Source organism: Hemicordylus capensis, chromosome 4 (assembly GCF_027244095.1).
Source record: "Hemicordylus capensis ecotype Gifberg chromosome 4, rHemCap1.1.pri, whole genome shotgun sequence".
In the NCBI taxonomy this organism is placed as follows: Eukaryota; Metazoa; Chordata; class Lepidosauria; order Squamata; family Cordylidae; genus Hemicordylus; species Hemicordylus capensis.
The window spans coordinates 262,896,268-262,918,670 of record NC_069660.1 but is presented as its reverse complement, the minus strand read 5'-3'; the positions used below and the strand labels follow the sequence as shown (position 1 = coordinate 262,918,670).

Sequence of the window (22,403 nt, the reverse complement as noted above, 5' to 3'; positions counted from 1 at the left end):
GGGTTCAAGGTCTTTTCACACTCTGATCTGTGTTGACCCTTCTTGCTCTCTGTTAACCCAGTTCAAGCTGAATACTGTTTACCTTTCCCTTTGGTCTCACTTCCCCCCTTCTCCAGACCTTCCTGGACCAGGAATCTGAAGCTAGTTGAGTTCCTTTCTCAAGTACACCCCGCTAGCCCTCGGGAGTCCAAATAGGCTCAGCTTTCTTTTGCTCCACATACTTGTTCAGGAATGCCTTGCCAGTTGGTCCGATCCCTGTGGTCATCTAGTCTAATCCCCATAGTCTTCCTCTACTGATGTCTACACATGCTTTGTTCTTTTATCCAGTCTTCTGACTGACTCTAAGTCACTCAAGGGACTCGAGTTCAGCTGGGGTTCAATGTCTAGCTTCCCCCAGTCTTTTTAGACCTCTGTACTGACCTTTCTTACTTTTATGCCTGATTTCTCTCTGACACTGCTTGTCTTGTCTTCCCCTTGCTTGCTCCCCTTCTCCCTAAAAACTAAATGTAGTATAAGCACACATATAGCCAGCACAGACACATATCTATATCTATATATTCATTAATCAGCCAGGTAATCAAAACTGCAGGTCAAGCAAGAGCACCTAGGCACGTATTTCATCTTAAGTGTCCAGTGCCATATGGCCAGATCATGAAAGCCTCATTATCTATATTCAATAAAATCAATTATTATCCAGTTTCCTGATTGCAAGTTTCCATTATTTCTGGAAGGACTGCTTGTTTTTATAACCTCTGCCTGGGGTACCAAAAAGAGGGGCACAGCACCACCTCGTAACAACAGTGCAGTGCTCAACTGACAGTGCTCCCGCCGCCCAAGAATCTTGTGCCCCTACAAGCTTCAGCAATCCCTTGTGCTCCCAGGCCTCTCTCTTTTCCAGTGATAGCTTGGACTGTGCAAGCCAGGTGTGGCCCAAGGTTTTGTGGAACCTGGGGAGAGGTGCCAAATGCTGCCTTGCCCCATGATCCTTTCAAAGGGAGAACCAGCTCCCTTTTATAGCTGCCTTCCTAAGTTTTGAAAGTGGTGCCAGGGCAGGGTATATGTGCGCTCCTTATTTGTAAGGGTCAGAGCAGTTCTAAAGAGTTGCTCTGATGGCAGCAGCAGAGGACATTTTGCTGCCCTGCTGGCATCCCAGTAATTTGCTGGTCAAGGGGACCGCCTCACCTTGCCCCATGAAAGCACTGCCCCTGGTGCCAGTCCTGGCAAGGCATGATCAGCTTACAGTGGGTGGAACCAGGACATAAATTATGGGAAAGAAATGGAAATGAGAACTGTATTGGTTCTGAGTTCATTTATAGCAGAAATTTCATTAGAAATAGCAATACTCACCAGGTCCATCATCTTCAGGCCTTCCAGTAGCTTGCAATTTCTGTTCTTAAGCCTGTGGGCTTCATCAATCACCACACAGCGCCATGGAATGTTACGGAGCTCGGGACAATCAGTCAAAATCATTTCAAATGTAGTGATGATGGCATGAAATTTGTATGACCCCTTAATTGCACGACCCTAAAGGTAGAGAAGAATTTTGACCAATGTGACAGTCTAATCAAAGTGATTTTTATTTTTTTTATTTATTGAAACTTCTTGTATACTGCCTCCTTCAAAGACTCTAGGTGGTGAACAACAGAAATGCCAACAACAATTTCTAAATTGGCACCCAGTGCTCATTATGTTCCATTTAGCAGCAGCATTTATGCAGATGCGGTGTTTCTGCCAAAAATTACGATAATTTTGTTTAAGACACTGAAAATAAGGATAGAAGTTACTGGAAATACTTAATCCCAGCTCTTAATTTGCAGATGGTCTAATGCAGGGTTTCCTAAACTTTTAAAACAAATGTACTCCTCGTGTCACAAACTTCAGCTAAGGTATCCCAGAAGAGAGATAGATAGAGATGGAGAGAGAGAGAATAAATCTATGATTTGAGATACGCTACTTCAGCCCCTAGCTTACATCTGCACTATCTTACTCATGAGTACTCCAACTGAAATGATCCAATATTTACATTTGTACATGTATAAGCATATATTATTATTATTATTATTATTAATTCAATTTCTATACCGCCCTTCCAAAAATGGCTAAAAAGAAACATAAGATAGACACCAGCAACAGTCACTGGAGGTACTGTGATGGGGAGGGATAGGGCCAGTTACTCTCCCCCTGCTAAATAAAGAGAATCACCATGTTCAAAGGTGCCTCTTTGCCAAGTTAGCAGGGGTAATATATACATAAAGTACTCCTGTCACAGGCTCCCATCCACACTGTTAGTCATTAGCAGCCTTACTGAAATTAATGGGTAATGGGCTAATTTCAATGGGGGTACTTAATTTTAGTATTCTGAAGCCTGTTAGTCAAGCTGAGGGGAGGGGTCCACAGGGACCCATATAATGAGGTGTCCATACAGCCAGCCATTTGGGAGCAGGGGAGGGTCATCACCCTCCTACCTGCCTTCTACAGTACACACATAGCTGAGGATGTGTCTGTTTCAAGTTGGTGATCCTGAGACAGGAATGAGGAGATAAGAGGGCTCCAAGTACCCCCTAGGAGCCCAAGTACTAACATTGGGCTTTTTTTAAAGTACCAATATATATTCTAGTAAAGGATACTGATAGCATGCAGTAAATATATGTCTGGGAGTCTCACTTGTTTTTCCAAAGCACAGATTTTTAAAAAACACCCCTGCTTTTCACCCTCACTTTAGCAATTCAAATAATATAGACACAAGGAGAAACAATACCAAAAAAGTCATTGGAAAATATCCTTTGAAAATCTTTTTCTAATGATGAAGGCAGTGGCCTAGCAAAAGGAACATAAACTTTCTACAAAGTGGTGTGTCATTACAGTAAGAACTTTTACCTGTGGGTCTTTGAAGTACATTTCATACGACTGAATGGTCCGTCTGCTGGCTTGACTCCCATGATAAACAACAACATTCAATTCTGTCCAGGTACGGAATTCCCTTTCCCAGTTAGGAATTGTGGACAATGGGGCAATAACCAAAAAAGGACCATGGATTCCTTTCAAATATATCTCATAGAGAAATGTAATTGATTGGATAGTTTTCCCCAATCCCATTTCATCTGCTAAAATGCAGTTTCGCCTGTAAAGGATAAACAACGTTTAAATAAAGTTCAGCTCCCAAAATGGGATTCTACAAAACATATTTGTTTATTTTAATTGTAGTGGGAAGAATTCCATTAACCCAGGCCAAAATGTAAGGAAGTGGGGGGTTTGGTGGGGGTGGGTGGTAGAGTAATTGATTGGAATATTGTAAATTTATGTTTAAAATATTCTCCCCACAATTTGCACATACTTCAGTCACAAAATTCATGGATTTATCAATATATTTCTCTATAAAACATTAAAAATACACTCCATAGCTAATAATGCAGGATACTAAACTTGACAAGCTATGCATTCTGTTCTAATTTAGTACTTTATCTGTTCTAATTTAGTACTTTTATAATACAGGAAGCTTACGTACGTGTTGTACCAATTGAAAAGAAGCCAATTTACTCCTTCCAACTGGTATTCCCTGAGTTTGTTGTTATTTTTATACTCCCTGGAACTCTCCGACTTCTTCCAGTCATCAGCAGGAGGTCGCTCCTGTTTCAAATACAGCAAATCACATTAGTGGTTTCAAAAAACCACATTACTATGCTATTTTTAAGAAGCATCTTCCATCTAGAGCCAAATCTTACCACACGTTCTGTTTCTGGCTCCCTAGACATTAGTTTCTCAAATTCTTCAATCTTAACTTGGTCTATGTCTTGCTTTAATTCCCACGTGCTGTCTTCATACGGAAGTGAACACCATTTCACCAAATAATGAGTCACAGGCTTTTTAAAAATTAAGAAACAGAAATTAGAATATATGAGAGCCAGTGTTTTCTTCTTTAAGCATACTATATTATTAATCAGAATCCACGAGATCAGGGATTCCCACCTTGTAGTACTGCAGATGTTTATGAGCTACATCTCCCATCATCTCCAGCCACAATAAATTGTAGTTGGGGATGATGGGAGCTGTAGTTCAGCAACATCTGTAGTCTACAGGTTGGGAACCCCTGCCCTAGATAAGACTTATTCAATGTATTTTAGTAACAATACACTTTTAGTGGCACAAACAGTTCAACAAGCAAGCAATTCACCAAACTAATATGTTGACACAATATTATAGCCATACATTTTACTAGCTGACTGAAATACTACCTTCCAGAATAAGCTACTATGGAAAATCAGAATAACAACAGGTGGCTTTCCTGTAACTTTAGTTCTTCTAGTGGTCATCAGTACTCTTACACACTCGGGCTTTGCACCTGCACAGAGACCAATTCAGAACATTCCAAGCTTCAAGTTCAGGCGAGAGTCCTGCCTCTATCCCCTTATGTGCCTGTGCAAGGCTCCTGTTCCCCAGTCTCTGAGTCCGCCAGTAACTGAACCAAAAGAGAGGGGAGGAGGGAGGGTGTGTATGAGCACAGATGACCACTAGAAGAACTAAAGTTACAGGTAAGCAACCTGTTGTTCTTCTGTGTGGTCTTCTGTGCCTTACACCCTTGGGCGCATCACAAGCTGAGACTTACCTGGAGATCCAATGGCGTAAGAAAAAACATTGGGAGAACAGTTGAGAACAATGAAATGAAGATACAACTTTTGGTAAGAAAGCGATAGTGGGTCACAATACAACTTTGTCTCTATGGAAGACTAGGTAGGGAGGGTCCACCCAGAGAGCCTGGAGTTCATTTACTCAGCGGGCAGACATAATCATGACCAGGAATGCCACCTTCCAGGAGAGTAGGCAGGGATGAGCAGTTGCTAGGGGTTCAAATGGAGGATTTATTAGACAAGATAGTACTAATGAGAGATAACATGCCGGCGCCATTACAGGGCCATCCAGAAAAAATCGTCTTCAAATCCTTTCAGAAATTGTTTTACCATCGGGTCTTGGAACCAGGAAAGGTTGGTGGATAGCATATGGACCTAGATTGCTGCTAGGTGAACGCAGAGGGACGGAGTCTTAAGTCCCTTTTCTTTCAGATGAAGAAGGTACGCAACAAATGGTAGCAGTAGTCAACGGATCAGTGGGTTGAGCTGTCTCTGTCAGGAACAACTGGAAACTTTTCCACTTCAAGGAATAAGAAGTGCGCATTGAAAGCTTTCTGGCCGCTAGGAGAATCTTCTGGAGTTCGGGTAGAAAGGCAGCTGTATTCTCCATGCTGTGAGTTTGGGGTTGTGCAAATCAGGGTGCAGAATCTTGCTGTCCACTTGTGTGAGGAGGCGAGGGTGCCATGGAAGGGGCATGTACATGCCGGATGATAGTCGTAGTAGGGTGGGAAACCATGGGTGGTGAGGCCACCAAGGGGCAATGAGGATGCAGTCTAGGCCATTATGTTGTATTCTGAGGAGTACCCGCGGCAAGAGGTAGGCAAAGAGACCTTTCCAGGATATGGCAAACACATCTCCCAGTGAATCTTGCCCTTTGCCCGCTCTGGAGCAAAAGAGGGGGCACTGGGCGTTGAATGTAGATGCAAAAAGGTCTATTGTTGGTGTTCCCTACATTTTGAAGAGGGGAAGTAGCACCGTCTTAGCCATACGCCATTTGTGCATGTCTATGTGGAGCCTGCTCAAGGCGTTTGCTTCAGAGTTGGCCACGCAGCAAATATGGACTGTGCGGGGAAGCGTAATGTACCATGCCCATAGAGTCATTGTAAGGTGCATGAGGGTTCTGGAACCCGTGCCTCCTTGCCTATTTATATATGCTTTCACTGTGGTACTGTCTGTTTGAATCGTTACCACAGAGTTGCAAAGGAGGGGGAGAAACCCTCTGAGGGCTTTGCAGATGGCAAGGAGTCCTAGGAAATTGATATGGTGGCATGCCTCAGATGGGGACCAGAGGTCTCTGAGATGCAGATCTTGCATGTGTGCTCCCCAGCCGGCTTTGGAGGCGCGGTAAGTATATGGGTTGGCTTTTCGGGGTGGGGTGGGGTGGAAGGGTATGCCCATGGAAAGATGGCGGGGGCTCGTCCACCACTGAAGAGAGTGGCGCACATGGGGGGCAACCATAGGATCATGGAAAGATAGTTGTTCTGGTGACTGAAGTTGTGAAGGAACCAACCTTGTAGAACTCAAGAACGGAGTCGTGCATGAGAGGACATGTATAGTGGAGGCCATGTGGCCTAGGAGTCATTGGATAGTTCTTGCTGAATGGTACATGCTGGAAGCGACTCTGGAAGCCAAGGTCAGTAGGGTGTGGATCCTGCAATGCAGAAGGAAAATCTTGGCATGACAAGAGTGGAAGAGTAGTCCAAAAAACACTATTGGGGTGGTGGGAATAAGCTGTGACTTCCCATAATTGACAGTGAGACCCAGGTCATTGAGAGACTTGATTGTGAAGTGTACAGACACAGTGACTTCTGTGGGGGAGTCTGCCACTATCAACCAGTTGTTCAAGAATGGGAAAAGTTAGACTTCTTCCTCTTGAAGGAAGGCCATCACTGGTCCCATACATTTTGTAAAGACCTGGGGGGCTGAGCCAAGTCCGAAGGGAAGAGACTTGAATTGATAAGTGGCATCGCCGATTTTGAAGCAGAGGAATCTTCGATGCTGAGATCTGAGGGTTAGGTGATAATAGGCATCCTTGAGGTCTAGGGCTACAAATCACACTTCTTTGCAGGATGACTGGGATAGTCACCATACAGAAGTGTTTGTACATGATGCAAGAGTTCAGGCCTCTGAGGTCGAGAATGGTATGTATGCCTCCATCTGATATGGGGACTACAAAGTATGGGGAGTAAAGCCTTGTGCTGGCTGTTGGCGGTATGGGTTCAATTACATCTTTTTGTAATAGAAAGTAACCTAGTTTCTCAGTGTCTCTGTAGAGGCGGTGGTGAGGGGAGGGGAGTAAGGATGGGGGTCAGATGAGAACTCCAGTGCATAGCCTATCCTGATGATCTTAAGGATCCTTGAGTCAGTAGTAATTTTCTCCCAAGCTGGTAAGTAAGGGGATAGGCAAGTACCAACTCGGGCTGATCAGGAGAAGTCATTGCTTCTTCGGATAGGTAGGTTGAGTGCGCTGTTTTTGAAGTGGCGGCTTATTATACTGGAATTGCTGCTTTTGTCCATACTGCAGGAATCTGGGGGAACCAAAGGTTGGAGGACGGGTATGAAGGATTTTGGCATGGCTGCTGTTTGGGCCTGTCTGTGGGTATGGGAAGTCTGAGGTTGGAAGCATATTGAGTGAACCGTATGACACAACTTTTGGACTTTCTGTAAGGTCTTGTCCATCTTTTCACCAAACTGCACATCCCCTTCTAATGGGAGATCTTCAATGCAGGCACAAGCTTTCTGAGTGAGACCAGAAGACCGAAGTCAGGCTGGCGGTGGAGAGCAACAGAGGTGGCCATTACTTTGGCCACATATTCCGGTTCTTCTTGGGTTTCCTGCATTGCCCGTTCAAGTTCTGCCTCCAACTCTTAGAGATCGAAGACAGGGTCCACATCATCCGATACTGAGAACACCAAAATCAGGGATCTCTGTCCTGGCTGAATGGTCGACCAAGGCTGGGAGCGGTTGTACGGCAGTTGAATCTGAAGGATTGGAGCATTTATTTTTGGGGCATGAAGCTGGATCGTCCGATGCTGGCCGTTTCTTTTGGTCTTGGCTGGGTGCAACTAGATCCCGACATTTAAGGTTGTGGAATACTTTTCTCTTTTTTTTCTGAGGAGGTTTTACTGGGAGAAGAGGAGCCTGAATTGCCTGTTCTGGCATTGAACCTGAAGAAGCCGTGGGCTCTGAGTTCAGCTTCAGGAGCGTGCTATGTCCTGAATGTTAAGCCAGTGTGGTTACCAAAAGTGAGGCCGCCATTGACGCAGAAGGGGTGGAGTGTTCATCCACCAAGGCTTGCATGGTTTTCGACGCTATTGCCTTTGAGGAGAGCAAGGCCTGTTTCTACAGCCATGAACAAAGTCTCAAATCCCTATTTTTACAGGCTTGTTTGGCTAAAATTTAGGCAGTGGTCACAAGTTCCTACTATGTACTATTCCCCTAGGCAGAACAAACACTGACTGTGGCCGTCCGTAGATGGAAGCACAGCGGGTACACCTTTTAAAAGTTACTTTCAGGCTCATACAAGGACTAGGTCCCCAAATGAGGAGTAGTGGTGGTGGTGAGGGAAATGAAAATGCAAACAAACAGGAGAGGAAACTCTAATAGGAAAGAGTAGCATAATAGAAAAATAATGGGATATAATGAAAACGATAGCAGGGTAAATAAACTTAGCGGAACTCTCTATTTCTCCCCCTTCTTCCTCCCTCTCTCTTTTAAGCTCAGAGTGGTGTCTACTTGTTGGAGAACAAAGAAAGACTAGGGAACAGGAGCCTCACACAGGTGCATAAAGGGATGTGGGAGGGGCTCATGCCTGAACTCAAAGAAGCTTGGAATATTCCGAATTGGTCTCTGCACAGGCGCAAAGACCGAGGGTGTGAGGCACAAACTATGCAGAAGAAAAATATTTCCATGATTGAAAATCTATGTAAAATATTTTTACAATAACCATTTTCTCCACATATTTATAAGCAAAAAAGTCCCAGTAAGCAGCCTTCTATTAACACAGAAGCTACCAATTTATAATGACACTTTTAATAAAAAGTAATAACAGGTTAATAGCTACTCTATGAAGCAATCTATTCATCTATGCACACACTGAGGCAAAAAAAAAGGTAATACTATTGATAGTTTTTCTTCTGAATATCATACTTCCTGATTACCTACGGATATCAAATTTTGCATGAAAACTCCTGCCACTTAAATAAGCTGAATGCACCACTACATTGGCATATGCTTGGGGACATGTTTAAAAAACCCTAGAAATTATTTAAAGCAGAAATTTTGAATTAATAATATTATTTTGTTATTGTTTTCAACAGATTTTGGTCAATAATCAGATCAATAATTCCAAAACAACTAATGTCAAAGAAAAGAAGAAAATCTTTCTCATTTACTATGAATAAAATTAACCATATATGGTCATTGCATAATAAATTGAATAATGTTTGAATTTAAAATCCTATGAATTTCAAACTGTTAAACAGGTTGCTCACCCGTAACTGATGATCTGGTAGAGATCCGTTGATATCCATTAGAATGGGTTCTGCGCCTGTGCGGAAGCCTCTCGGTGTCAAGTTTTCACAGCTCCTTTTCGGCGCCTGCGCCCTACCCCACGTGACTATTTAAGGTGGGAAGAAGCGCAGGCAGCTCAGTTCCTTGGAGACCGCCGAAGCAGTCGTAGATATGGTAATTGTACTTAATAAACCTATGGTGCACTGCAGAGGGGAGGTTCAGGAGGGTCTAATGCAGGCCTGCTCAACTTTGGCCCTCCTGCAGATGTTGGCCTACAACTCCCATAATCCCTGGCTATTGTCCTCTGTGTCTGGGGATTATGGGAGTTGTAGTCCCAAAAACAGCTGGGGGGCCTAAGTTGAGCAGGTCTGGTCTAATGGATATCAACAGATCTCTACCAGATCATCAGTTACAGGTGAGCAACCTGTTTATCTGGTACGGGATCCGTTGAATCCATTAGAATGGGTGTTTAGTTAGCTCCAAAAGGAGGAGGGAGCAGTGAATTATTGCAACATCCTTTTAAGGACTCCTCTCCCAAAGTTCGCCTCCGCAGCAGACCGTAGGTCAATAGCGTAGTGTTTCATAAAAGGTTCATCAAATGACCAAGTAGCAGCCTTGCAGATATCTGGGAAGGACACCCCAGACAGAAAAGCTGCAGAAGTGCCATATGCTCTATGGAATGTGCCTTGATAGATTTTGGTGCCGGTACTCCCTGTATTGAGTAGGTAAGGTGAATGGCTTCCACTAGCCAATGTGATAGACGCTGTCTGGACAGCACTTGACCCATAGAAGAACCCTTGTATGATATCAGTAACTTTTTGGACTTCCGGAATTGCTTTGTTCTCGAGAGATAATAGAGCAATACTCTACAGATGTCGAAAGAGCGGAGAGCCTTTTCCAAAGGCGGGGACAGAGAATTGAAGAACGTGGGCAGAACTATGTCTTGATTGACATGGAAATCCGAAACCACCTTGCGTACAAATGCGATGTCCAGACGCAGGAGAACTTTTTCTGAGTGTAAGGCACGTCCATACAGAGGGCGGTCAGCTCGCTCACCCTGTGGGCAGTGGTGATAGCCACCAAAAAGGCCGTTTTCAAGGAGACATGGTGAAGAGTTGCCGTATTCATTGGCTCGAATGGTGGCTCTGTTAGAGCAGAGAGGACCAGAGAGATGCTCCAAGGCTCGACTGGTTTGCGTATGGGAGGGTAGAGATTCGTGAGGCCTCTCAGGAAACTCTTACAGGAGGAATGGGAGAACAATGTCTTGCCATCCCATCCCGCATGTCTAGACGAGAGAGCCGCTAGATGAATTCGTGTGGACACATTAGAAAGACCCGATGTTTTAAGGCTCGTTAAATAAAGCAAGACTTCCCATATGGTGGCTCGTTTGGGACGGAACCCATACATTTGTGCATAAGATGCAAATCTCTTCCACTTGCTAGCACAGTTCCGCCTTGTAGAGGGTTTGCGCTCGTTTAGTAAGATCCTCTTTTGCAGTTGATCCGCCACGCTGTCAGTTGTAGTGAACTTCGGGATGCAATACTTGGCTGTCCTCTTGGATTAGTAGCTCCGGGCGGTTCGGTAGTCTCTGGTAAGTGTGCAGGGTCAGTCTGAGTAAATGCGGAAACCATGGTTGGCGTGGCCAGCACGGTGCGATCAAGATGCATCTTGCTGGAGTGTGCAGGAGACGAGCTATCACTCTGCTCACGAGTGGCAAGGGCGGGAACATATAAGAGCGATGGAGTGACCAGTCTATTTGGAACTCATCCCCCACAGAATGTGGATAGTGTCCCACTCTGGAGCAGAACAGCCTGCATTTCGCATTTTGTGTTGTAGCAAACAAATCTATCTCCGGGTGGCCCCAGAGATCGAAGATCAATTGGAGGTAATGGTTGTTCAGTTCCCACCCGTGGTGGTCTATGGAGAACGAACAGCTGAGATCATCTGCCAATACATTGTCTGACCCCTTTATGTGTATTGCCACAGGTGTAATGCTGTTCTTGATGCACCAATGCCAGATCTGAATGCTGAGTGCACAGAGCGATCTGGAGACCGTGCCCCCCTGTCTGTTGAGGTAGGCTATGGCAGTGGTATTGTCCAATTGTAACTGGACCACTCGTCCTCGCAGCATTGGAAGGAAGGCTTTCATGGTTTGAAAAACTGCCAGCAGCTCCAGAAAGTTTATGTGTAGTAGACGTTGATTGAGAGTCCAAAGGCCCTGAGTAGTGGCAGCATTGCAGTGTCCACCCCAACCTTGAAAAGAGGCATCCGTCGTGACCCACACCGACGGAAGCTGGGCCTGAAATGGAACCCCCCTGAGCAGGTTGGAGCTTCGTGTCCACCAGGAAAGAGATCGGAGAATTGGCCACGGTACAGACAAGTTTCATGAGCCTGTCCCTGAGCAGATTGAAGGAGGACACGAACCACAATTGCAGTTTCCTCATTTTCAGGAGCGTGTATCGCACGGTTGACCTGCGAGAAGCCAACAGTCCCAATAGACGTTGGACGTGCCACGCTGCTTGTGACGGTGTAGCCTGAAACACTTGAACTAGCGACGCTATGGTCTGAAAGCGGTCTTCTGGTAGAAACGCCCTCCCCACTGTATCACTGAGTTGAACTCCAATGAACGATATGGTTGAAACTGGCGTCAGATTGGACTTTTTCCAGTTGACTTGTATGCCTAGGTCCTGGAGAAGCTGTAACATGTACTTTATCTGCAAAAGTAACTCTTCTTTGTCTGTTGAGGAAAGCAGCCAATTGTCCAGGTACGGATACAGTTTCAGACCCCTTGTCCTCAAGTGGGCGACTACCACCGCCATGCACTTGGTAAAAACACGGGGAGCCGTGCACAGACCGGACGGAAGTACTTGGTACTGGTAAAGCGAGGTCCCCACAGTGAATCACAGATACTTCTGAAAGGAGGGCTGGATTCCTATGTGAAAGTAGGCATCCTTTAAGTCTAACGTCACAAGCCACCTCTCTTGATGGAGAAGAGGTAGGATGTCCTATAACGTCGTCATTCGATACCTTTTTACACGAATGAACTTGTTTAGGTGTTTTAAGTCCATGATCGGTCGAATCCCGCCATCCTTCTTTGGTATCTGAAAATAACGAGAGTAAAAGCCCTCCCGTCGATTTGCCCATCGCACTGGTACTATTGCTTTCTTGAGCAGGAATTCCTGAACCTCATGAAGAAGGGCCAGCGTTGCTTTTGTGAAGCGTATGCCCCTGAAATTTGGTTGAGTCTTGAATTCTATCGCGTAACCGGATGTAACAATTGTCAAGACTCACTGATCTGATGTTATGTTGCACCATGCTTTCGCATGACTTGCCAAAATGGGGTTGTCTTTTAACGAAAGGCGGTATATAAATGCAACAATCAATCAATCAATCAATCAATAAACCTGATGGTGTTGGTGGCTAGTAGGGCCGGTTGCATGATGTTGGAGGCCGGGACTAAATTTTCCCTGGTGTTCTGGGAGTGGAAGCAATGGGGAGTCCCAGGTAGGAGCGATGGGCTGCTTTGCACTTCAAAGACACTATTTGTTCCCGTCTGTCTGTTTGTTGCGTTGACCTGAGGAAAATCTCCCTTTCTGTTGGGTCGCTCGTTTAGAGAATGGTTGGTAAGACTTACGGAAGTCCCTCCGGTCTTGTCTGCATGTAGACCAGGGACGGTAAGAGGCACAATGCTTATTTCCATAGGATGTGGCCGGTGAGGTCACAGATGTGAAAGTTTTAGCGGTGAATTTTTATTTATTTTTTCATCTTTTCCATGGTGGCATCAGTCTCCTCTGAGAATAAACCTTTCCCATCAAATGGCAGACCTTCTATTTTATCTTTCATGTCCTGTTTCAGGGTGGCTGATCTTAGCCAGGCATGATGACGTAGGGTGATAGTTGTCGTGATGGAACAGGACTCCAACTCTGCTAAGTGCTTCGCAGTGCTCAATTGTTGACAGGTAAGGTCACCCGCCTGCTGCAAAGTTTTTTGGAATAGAAGTTTCAGCTCTACTAGAGATAACATATCCAAGTCCTTTTCCAGTTCCTCCCAAATGCAATAGCTGTACTTTGCCATACAGGCCGAGTAATTAGCAACCTTTACGGATAAACAGGAAGTAGAATATAATTTCCTGCCCATCACATCAAGTTTCCTGCCTTCTCTGTCCACAGGGGTCGTATGTCAGCGTCCAGACTTGGAGGTAGCATAGTAGATAACTAAGGAGTTTGGGACCGGGTGATTAAACAGGTAGGTATTATCTTGCTCTTGCACCCGATACAGTCATTCAAGTCTTTTCGAAGTCGGTGTAGAAGAATGTGGCACCTGCCATGCGCACTGTGCTGCATTGGTGATGATGGGTAACAAGGGAAGCGCTATAGGGTGTGCTGATTGAGACCTTTGCATAAAGTTATAAACTAGATCATCTATAGTTTTAAGTTGTGAAGTAAGATCCAGTCCTAATGCATTCACCATAAGTTTCACATGGGAATGATATGCTTTTAATTCTTCCGTTGGTGATACGTGGGAAGGTGTCGCCACATCCAGAGACGGGTCCAATTCTACTGTCTCAGCATCTGATTCAAAATCAGACGAGCCATGATGACTATTGCCAGAATCAGGGTCCGAAACAGTACGATGCGATGGAGACGCTTCCTGTGGGGGAAAAGGAACCGGAAAAGGATCGGTTTGCGCGCCGGTGTTAGAATACTACTTTGAAACTGTTTGAGTCTGTGCTGAAGCACTATGAGTTCTAGTATGAGTGCTCATATTGAAGAAGACCTTTTTAGGAGGAACCGGAGCAACATCAGCTGAGAGGGAGGGGGCGGACAGTATAGCAGGATTCTGTATCGATGTCAGACCCCTTTGCCATGTACGGTCTTCCTGGAAGTCATACCTACCTCACCAGGCGAGCTGGTACCTGGTAAAGCAGTCTCTTTTGACGGGGACATTTGGTGACTAAAGCCGCAGGTGTGCCACAGAGTCGAAGTTGTGAGTTGCACGGCAGTAAGCAACCGCGGGGCAGAGGCGGAAGCATCTTCCTCGGAATGCAGAAAGCCTTGGAAAGTGGATGGTGTATTAGATCTAGCATTTTCAGAAGAGGATCCTGCGGCGGTGCCTCAGGGTTCTCTACATCAGTTCCCTCCAAAGTAAACGTCATTGGTGCTCGGAATCGTGGGGTCACCGTCGTGATGTTTGTTGGTGTATTTAGCACAGATGCCTGATCATCCTCCCTCGATGTCGACTGAATGTGAGTCGGTGCCAGCACTAGGTCCCTAGTAGCCAATATCGAGAGTGTCGTCAGCAGCACCACTGATGTTGAGGGCTCTTCTTTCAATGTATCCTGCAGAATCTCTGTCAATATCGATACCGAGGTTGACAGTCTCGGTGTCGAGGCTGTGTATCCCGTCAGCTTCTCTACTGCCTCCGTTGGTATCGAGACCGTCGACATTGAGGCTGTCGATGTCGAGTGGGGTACAGGTCTCGGCGTCGAAGGAGCCCTGGCTGGAGTGCTTGATGCCGAGGATTCGGCTTGTGGTGGAGCTTTGCTACTGGACGCTGCGAAGTCGTCGGTATCGACGGTGTCGAAGTTGAATCTTCGGGAGTTGGTCTCAATGCGGAGACAAAGAACACGTCTTGTGCAGTCCCCGGAGAAGGCGTCAACTCCGACTGGGTTCAAAGCCATGCCTTTTTGGCGGGGACACCAGTGGCCGCCATTTTCTCACCCAGCCTCTTCGAGGACTTAGGGGCCTTCACGGGGGGCATCGAAGTTTTAGACTGGGCCGGACCCAGGTCCTTCAAGCCATGCACCTGGGGAGATTTTGAGGAGGAAGGTGCTGCCAAAACATCGTCATATAGAGCGGCCCGTAAACGGAGCTTGCGATTTCTCCTGGTCTGTTTAGAAAAAGATTGACATATTTTACAGGCCGAAGTTTTATGGGCCTTGCCCAGACACAGCAAACACAAGCTGTGGCGATCTTGTGAGGGCAGTTTCGCTTTGCACTCAGTGTAGCGTTTAAAGTTCTTTTTCCCTTTAGGAGCGTCCATAGTACTCACTATCCGAGGTCAGTAGCCAGAAAAGCAGTCCGATCTTTTGCCAAGCCAAAGGAGATTAGAGAAGCCAAAAACAGTCGCAATCCGTGTCAAAATGATAGCAGAAAATCCAAAATCAGGTAGTAAGAACAGTCCAAAAGAACAGTCCAAGTCAAAACCAGTAAATCCGAAAACGAAAGTAGCCAAGGAAACTAGCACGAAGGAGCCGCAGAAACCAAGTGATTCCAACAGCGGTTGCAAAGCAATTGAGCCTCCTGCACTTCCTCCTGCCTTAAACAGCCACGTGGTCACGTGGGGCGGGGTGCAGGCGCCGAAAAGGAGCTGTGAAAACTCGACACCGAGAGGCTTCCGCGCAGGCGCAGAACCCATTCTAAGGGATTCAATGGATCCCGTACCAGATCTTTTAGTTCCCATCTGCAAGCACATTAATTTAAAAAAGCATATTACAAATATTTAATATATTGAACTTTCCTAGAAGTCTAATCTACGTAAGACTGCCTAGTCAACAACAGGTCTCACCTACTGGTCCTTTATATATTTTAAAGAGTTGGTTATTTCATGCAAAATAATGTCATACTTTCTGATGACCTACAATTTTTGCATACACATTCTTGCCACTCAAATTAGTGGAATGCACTACTTTTCACACTGGAATACGCTCTCTGGTCAACTGTTTAGAAACAATTCTGAATATAATCACATTTTAACTGTTCTTGCTCTCGAAAGATTTCTAACACTCAATAATCAGATCAATAATGGAAAAATGACATCATGTCCAAGAAACGTAGGTTTTTCTCAGATTCAAATTTAGTAGGATTAAAATTTATCATATAAGCTAATTAGTCAATGAAGTGAATGTTTACAGTTGAAATCCTATGAATTTCAAACTGTTCTTTTACTTCCCTTTTGTAAACACGTTAATCAAAAAAATTCTATGACATGTTCAGGAGGCCCTCAAATAGCAGTTGTGCCTATTTGCAGGCCACCTCCCCGTGTATCAATTTAGTTATTGCAGGGGGTAGTTTAAGTTACTTGCGGCATTCTACTCTATTGAACTAGAATGATATTCACTTGAAGTGACCACTCTCCCCTCTCCTCTTAGCTAGCATATGGGGAGATTTAAGGAAGTGGCATGAGAGGCGCAGGCTGCTCCACCCACTCTTGGGTCTCTTCTTTAAACCGCCTCAGGCATCAGCTGATGTGAGGGGAAAGTGACTAGTCAACATTTACACTTCTCTGCACTTCTCAGTTGATGCGCGGGGAGGTTTAAACAGCCACTCTCCATGCTCAGGGTGCGCCATCCACTCTCACTGTGAGAGTGGATTGTTTATCCATTGGGGGGTTAGCTCCATCATTCCAATATTGCAGGTTCTGCTAACCTTACCCCAACAAAATTAGAGGGCCTCATGGACTTCATTTCTTGAACTTTCCTAGCAGTGTAATTTATATAAAATGACTTTTGTCTGGTCAATGATGGGCCTCACCTACTAGTCAGTATAAAATGTAACAGAAATACAACAAAGGCACAGAAAAGGCAATGTTCTGACTGGAGAAGTTGTAAGCATGCTTTCAAGTTGAACAATTCTATGTAATTTAAACTTGCACATTTCTACACTAAAATCCAATGAAATGTACATCAATCTCCAATGCCAACATTTGTCTATAGCAAACAGAAATAAAGTATGCCATCTATTACTAATATTACTTCTACACAGCAACTCAATAAATGCAGATCACTGTCAAGTTTTCTTACCTCTCCATTATCATCCTTGCTATGTGAAATATCCATTATGCGATCAACTTCAACATAATCGGGATTAAAAAGTTCATCATCAATCTAATGAAGGCAAAAAGCATAAACACAAAATTAAACCTTTTCTTAGAAAAATCTAATAAAAATTATTAGATTTTCAGTAAGGAAAATAAATCAGGGGCCACAGTAATACAGCTTATATTTGGCAAACTTCGACATGTTAATTGAAATGCAACATTTCAGCAAGATTGTTCCCTGTGAGGGAATCAGACTTCTCAGACTTTGTTAACTGGGTCTCTTAATTACTGTGTGAAACCTTTTACTGAGCGAGAATGTTTAAGAATATTTTAAATGAAGTGTGAAATTACAATTCACTAATGAGCAATCAAAAAGGCTTATGGCATGCATTGCATTTAGCATTCTCCAAAACTGCAGCTTGCAGTAAAGAAACTGGAGCCATGGATGCTAAGTGCTGTAAAAAATATAACTGCAAAAGTTGACTAATTGCTGTGGAAACCAGATTCACATATTTTTATTCCGCAATATATATAAAATAAAGGACGACCACAGCATTCACACTTTGTTCTCGTCACCATCTTCCACAAACATCTTTATTTTTGATGCATGGCGATGAATATATGAGAGGTAAGGTGTTCAAGAGTGTGAGCCAAAAGGTACTCAGCTCAAATTTTACTTCAGCCACAAATACACTAGGTAGTTTAATTTCCCTCATCTGTGATATGGAACTAATAATAATAGCCTCCATACTGAGCTATACCCTGATTCCAGGACCCACTCAGTGTTTCAGGGATTCCATGGCATCATCATCATCAATTACATTTATAAACCACCCCATCCAGAGGCTCTGGGCAGTGGCATCACTGGCATTTCCCAAATAACTGGTCCTACTCAATTGAAAGGACAGGCATACTGGTCCAGAACCTTTTAAGTTCTGAGTTGGGGACACTGTGTTACAGTGGTTTCAGTCCTACATTGAGGGATACTTCCAGGAGATGGCTCTGGGGGACTCCTTGGTGTTTAGGGTTCCCTCAGGGCTCAGTTTTATTTCTCAGTGCTTTAACATCTACATGAAACCGCTCTGGAAGTTCATCCAGAGTTTTGGGTTACAGTGTCACCAACACATGAGGGATACCCAGCTCTAAATTTCATTACCCATGCCTAATTCCATGTAAGGAGTTGAAATCTTACACTTGAAATCTACAAGTGCTTAGAGTCAGTGCTGGGATGGGCAAGGCCAAACAAGTTAAAACTTAATCCAAATAAGAGGGAATCTACCCTGCTGGGTAGAGGTGTTAGACCCATTTTTAGATGGGGTTGCACTTCTGCTGCAAGATCATATATGCAGTCTTAGAGTACTCTTAGACCCGGGATTGTACCTGGGAGTTCAGGTGACTTGCTATAGTCTGGTATGCCTTTTACCAGCCGCAACTGCAGCCCGTTCCAGACAGTGCAAGCTGTTAAGAGTTTATGTACTGGTTACATTAGACTGGTCTATGAATACAACAAATATTTTCAACCAAAGTTCCTAAAGCAGTATACATACAAAAAATTTGATTAATTAATTAATTAATTAATTAATTAAATGGCTGCCTGTCCCTAAAGGGCTCACAATCCAAAAAAGAAATATAAGAAAGCCACCAGCAACAGCCACTGGAGGCATGCTGTGCTGGGGTTGTAGGGGCAGTTGCTCTCCTCCTCCTAAATAAAGAGAATCACTATTTTAAAAAGGTGCCTCTTTGCTCAGTTATCAGGGGTTAACTGAGGGTCTAATTAGTAGGGGTCTACTGTAATGCACTTGTGGGAATGTTGAAATTCAGAAGCATCAACTGGTGCAGAATGCTGCTGCAAGATTGCCAACTTGGGCAGGCATGTTAAACCTCTTCTGGCCCTACTGCACTGGTTGACAATGTACTTCTGGGCTCAATTCCAATTGCTTGTTTTTACTTTTAAAGGCCTAATAATCTGGAACCAGGTTACCTGAAAGACTGTTTCTGTCTCTTCTTTGAGAACTGCTATAGAAGTCCTGATCTCTGTCCTATCACTGACAGACATTTATTTGGTGGGTGCCAGAGCCGAACATGTTCAAATCCTGAACATGTTTGGGAGCATCATTTTCAGCTTAGTCTCAGAAAGGAATCTAGGAGTTCTCTCTAGCATTACAGACACCTCCCCTTTCAAAAAGCTAAATATTTTTTGCTGGGGAAGGGTGTAGGATTGGCAGAGAAAGACTAAAAGCAACAGTGCTAGACAAAATGCATTTCTACTTAGACTCAGATCCAAAGGAGTTTGAACCATTTGTGAGCATCTGCTATTTGCATGTTGGTTGCCACAGCCACAGCATCGCTAATTGACAGGATTCAATCCTTTCCAGGCTTACAATTCGGAGATGCTCCTGGATTCAACAGTTAGTCTGAAAACTCAGAATGCAGTGGTGACCAGGAATCTTTTCTATAACCTAGCATTTATTTAGTTGGTGAGAATATTGTGGACTTTACCGAGCAGATTAAGTGACTACTCATGCTTTCATAACTTTGAAGCTAGACTACTGTGTTCTGTTGTAGGGTCTAGAAGAGCATCTGGAGGCTTCACAGTGCAAAGCACTAGCAGTGTGCCCGAACCGGTCCGGCGGCCATTCCAAAGAATGGCCGAACTGCCGGACCGGTCCGGCCCTGCCTGGTTCGGGTCCGGGTGGGGGGTATGCCTTTAAGGGCGAGAGGGCTTGCTTAGCCCTCCCGCCTCCTTGCCCCCGCCAGCGCCCGTATTGAACAGTATAGGGGCGCTGGAAACCAGCCGCCCCCACCCCCCGCCGCCGCCGCGGCGAAATAACCCCAAAGCCAGCCAGCCAGCCAGCCCTCCCTCCCTCCCAGCTAGCTGCCCGCCCACCCACCCACCCACCCGCTCGCTCACCCGCTCGCTCACTGGATAAGAAACGAGAGGAGCTCCGGCACAGAGCTCCTCTCGTTCGGAAGGCCTCCTGCAGAATGGTGGCTTGCGCGCGCGCGCATGCGCGCGCCGCAAAGCACGCCGTTCTCCGGAGGCCCGGTCTACCCGCCGGGAAAGGGCCGGGTAGACCGGGCCTCCTATCGCTGGGTAGAACGGGCCTCCGGCGATCGGAGGCCCGGTCTACTCAGCGATCGGAGGCCCGGTCTACCCGGCCCTTTCCCGGCGGGTAGACCGGGCCTCCGGAGAACGGCGTGCTTTGCGGCGCGCGCATGCGCGCGCCACCATTCTGCAGGAGGCCTTCCAAACGAGAGGAGCTCTGTGCCGGAGCTCCTCTCGTTTCTTATCCAGTGAGCGAGCGGGTGAGCAAGCGAGCGGGTGGGTGGGTGGGCGGGCAGCTAGCTGGGAGGGAGGGAGGGCTGGCTGGCTGGCTTTGGGGGTTATTTCGCCGCCGCGGCGGCGGGGGGGGGGGCGGCTGGTTTCCAGCGCCCCTATACTGTTCAATACGGGCGCTGGCGGGGGCAAGGAGGCGGGAGGGCTAAGCAAGCCCTCCCCGCCCTAAAAACAAGGCCCCCCTTCGGTGCCGGTCCGGACTTCTCCGGACCGTGCACATCACTACAAAGCACTGCACCCAGTTTTCTAGAGGATGCAAGTTGGCAGGAGCACGTAACTATATCTACCTGAATTTAACACTAGTTATTAGAAATAGGGCAATCATCTTAAATTCAGAGTAGTCTTCGATTCGGGTAAACAGAACATGCCAGTCTTACAGGGCCTACACTGTCTCCTTATGACCTTCCAAACTCAATTCAATGTGTTGTTAATGAACTATAAATACCTAAATTATGTTTTAATCTGTACACTGCCTAGAGATTTCTATATTAGGCAGCACAGAAATTCAATCAATCAATGGCCTAACAAATAAATCCCTAAATAGAATACCTCAGAGGTTGCCTCCACTGTTTCTGCTAAGGCACGTGACTGCGTGCACGCCCGGCTCACAAAATTTCACACACCTCCGCGCAGAGGATTTCAGCAGCCATGCAGTTTCACGCTGCACTCCAATGGCTGCTTAAAATGCCGGCAATCTCCCCCCCACCACTGCCACTGCATTAGCTCTTGCTGTGGCCAGAGCAGGGAAATGGGCTTTCTTGTGGAAGTGGGAGAGCCAATTCTCCCACTCTGGCCTTGGCAAGAGGCTACTGACAGCTCGTGCCTCCTCGTGGAATGGCTGGCAGCCGCTCTCTGGGTTCCAGGAGCCTCTGGCTGCAAGAAAAGCAGCCATGGCACTGGATGCTTGCAAGACCTCTCCTGCCTGCACTGAAGCCCAGAGAGTGGCTGCCAGCCACTCCAAGTGGCAGTGCAGGCTTCCAGGCACGCTCTCCCCAGCCCCCATCACCTTTCGCAACTTTCTAATTAACTGATTAATTAACTCATCCCTCCAATATTTGGCTAGAGGTAGCACTGAAGAGGAAGAGCTGAAATTAAAAAGAGTTGTCCCCCCACCTCCAAGGCCATGCTCAACTCAAAGCCAGCCTCAAGAGTTTACTGGGGACACACAAAGGTAAATACCAAAGATGAAAACCACAGGCAGGGAGGGGGCCAACCGATGGCACAGACAGCATGAAGTGGAGAAAGCAGCTGATGGTGGTGGGGGCTCGCTTTGATCTTTATAGCTCAGAGAAGGCTCATGAACAGCTTCCCTTCTCTTCTGCCCACCCACCCCCACCCCCATCCCTGGCTCGCTACAGGCTTCCTTATCCAATGGGAAAGTCAGAGAAGGGTCTTCTGCTGAGAACTCAAGAACAGCAGCCCTGGGAGAGAGAACAAGGGAGAGTGCATGCATGGCAATGTTTAAATCAGTATAAAATTTTAAAGGAGACAGAAGTGGAGGTCACAGGAGTGCTGAGGAGGAGAGGGGACAAGACACTGGGTGTGTAAACTGCAGGTGTGTGTTTGTAGACTGTAGAGGAAGGTGTGTGGGGTGGGAAAGTAAGAAGTGTATGAGAGGGAGTGTGTGTGTGTAGAGGGAGGTGTGTGGTATGGGAAGGAAAGGAGTATATCAGAGGGAGAGTGTGTATGTGTGTGTGTGTGTGTAGGGAGGTATGTGGGATGAGAAGAAAAGGAGTATATCAGAGGGACTCTGTGTGTGTGTGTGTGTGTGTGTGTGTGTGTGTGTGTGTGTGTGTACACAGACCTTGTTCTTTATCTCTCTGGAAACTATTGCCCACAATCACAGACTAAAGGCTGGTTAATAGTAGCTTTAAGGGGGCTTACTCCCAAAGTACTTGTGCACAGAACTGCAGCCTTAAGTACCATAAATGAAGCAGCTTTCAGTACCACTGGAGTTTCCAGATCGTTTCTTCAGGAGATCGCCCCTGTAGGTTCCTTTAATGGGCCAAGCACTTCTCTTACTTGAGTCACCAACAGAAGCTATTACTCCTATAGATTCAGGAAAGACCCTTTGGAACATTTTATGTGAAAGAAAGTCCTCCTAGATTGGT

General features: G+C 45.8%; 1 protein-coding gene across 12 annotated transcripts in view; it reads right to left on the bottom strand.

Moving 5' to 3' along the window:
• The window catches only part of CHD7 (chromodomain helicase DNA binding protein 7), a 292,592-nt gene that overhangs the window by 64,006 nt on the left and 206,183 nt on the right, over positions 1 to 22,403 (bottom strand). For all 12 annotated transcript variants that reach the window (XM_053246208.1, XM_053246203.1, XM_053246209.1 and 9 more), the window contains 5 exons: positions 16,939 to 17,022; positions 3,723 to 3,860; positions 3,506 to 3,627; positions 2,878 to 3,121; positions 1,348 to 1,524 (listed from right to left, as the gene is read on the bottom strand). In XM_053246208.1, coding sequence (XP_053102183.1) covers positions 1,348 to 1,524; positions 2,878 to 3,121; positions 3,506 to 3,627; positions 3,723 to 3,860; positions 16,939 to 17,022 — 765 coding nt within the window. The remainder of the gene's footprint in view (positions 1 to 1,347; positions 1,525 to 2,877; positions 3,122 to 3,505; positions 3,628 to 3,722; positions 3,861 to 16,938; positions 17,023 to 22,403) is intronic.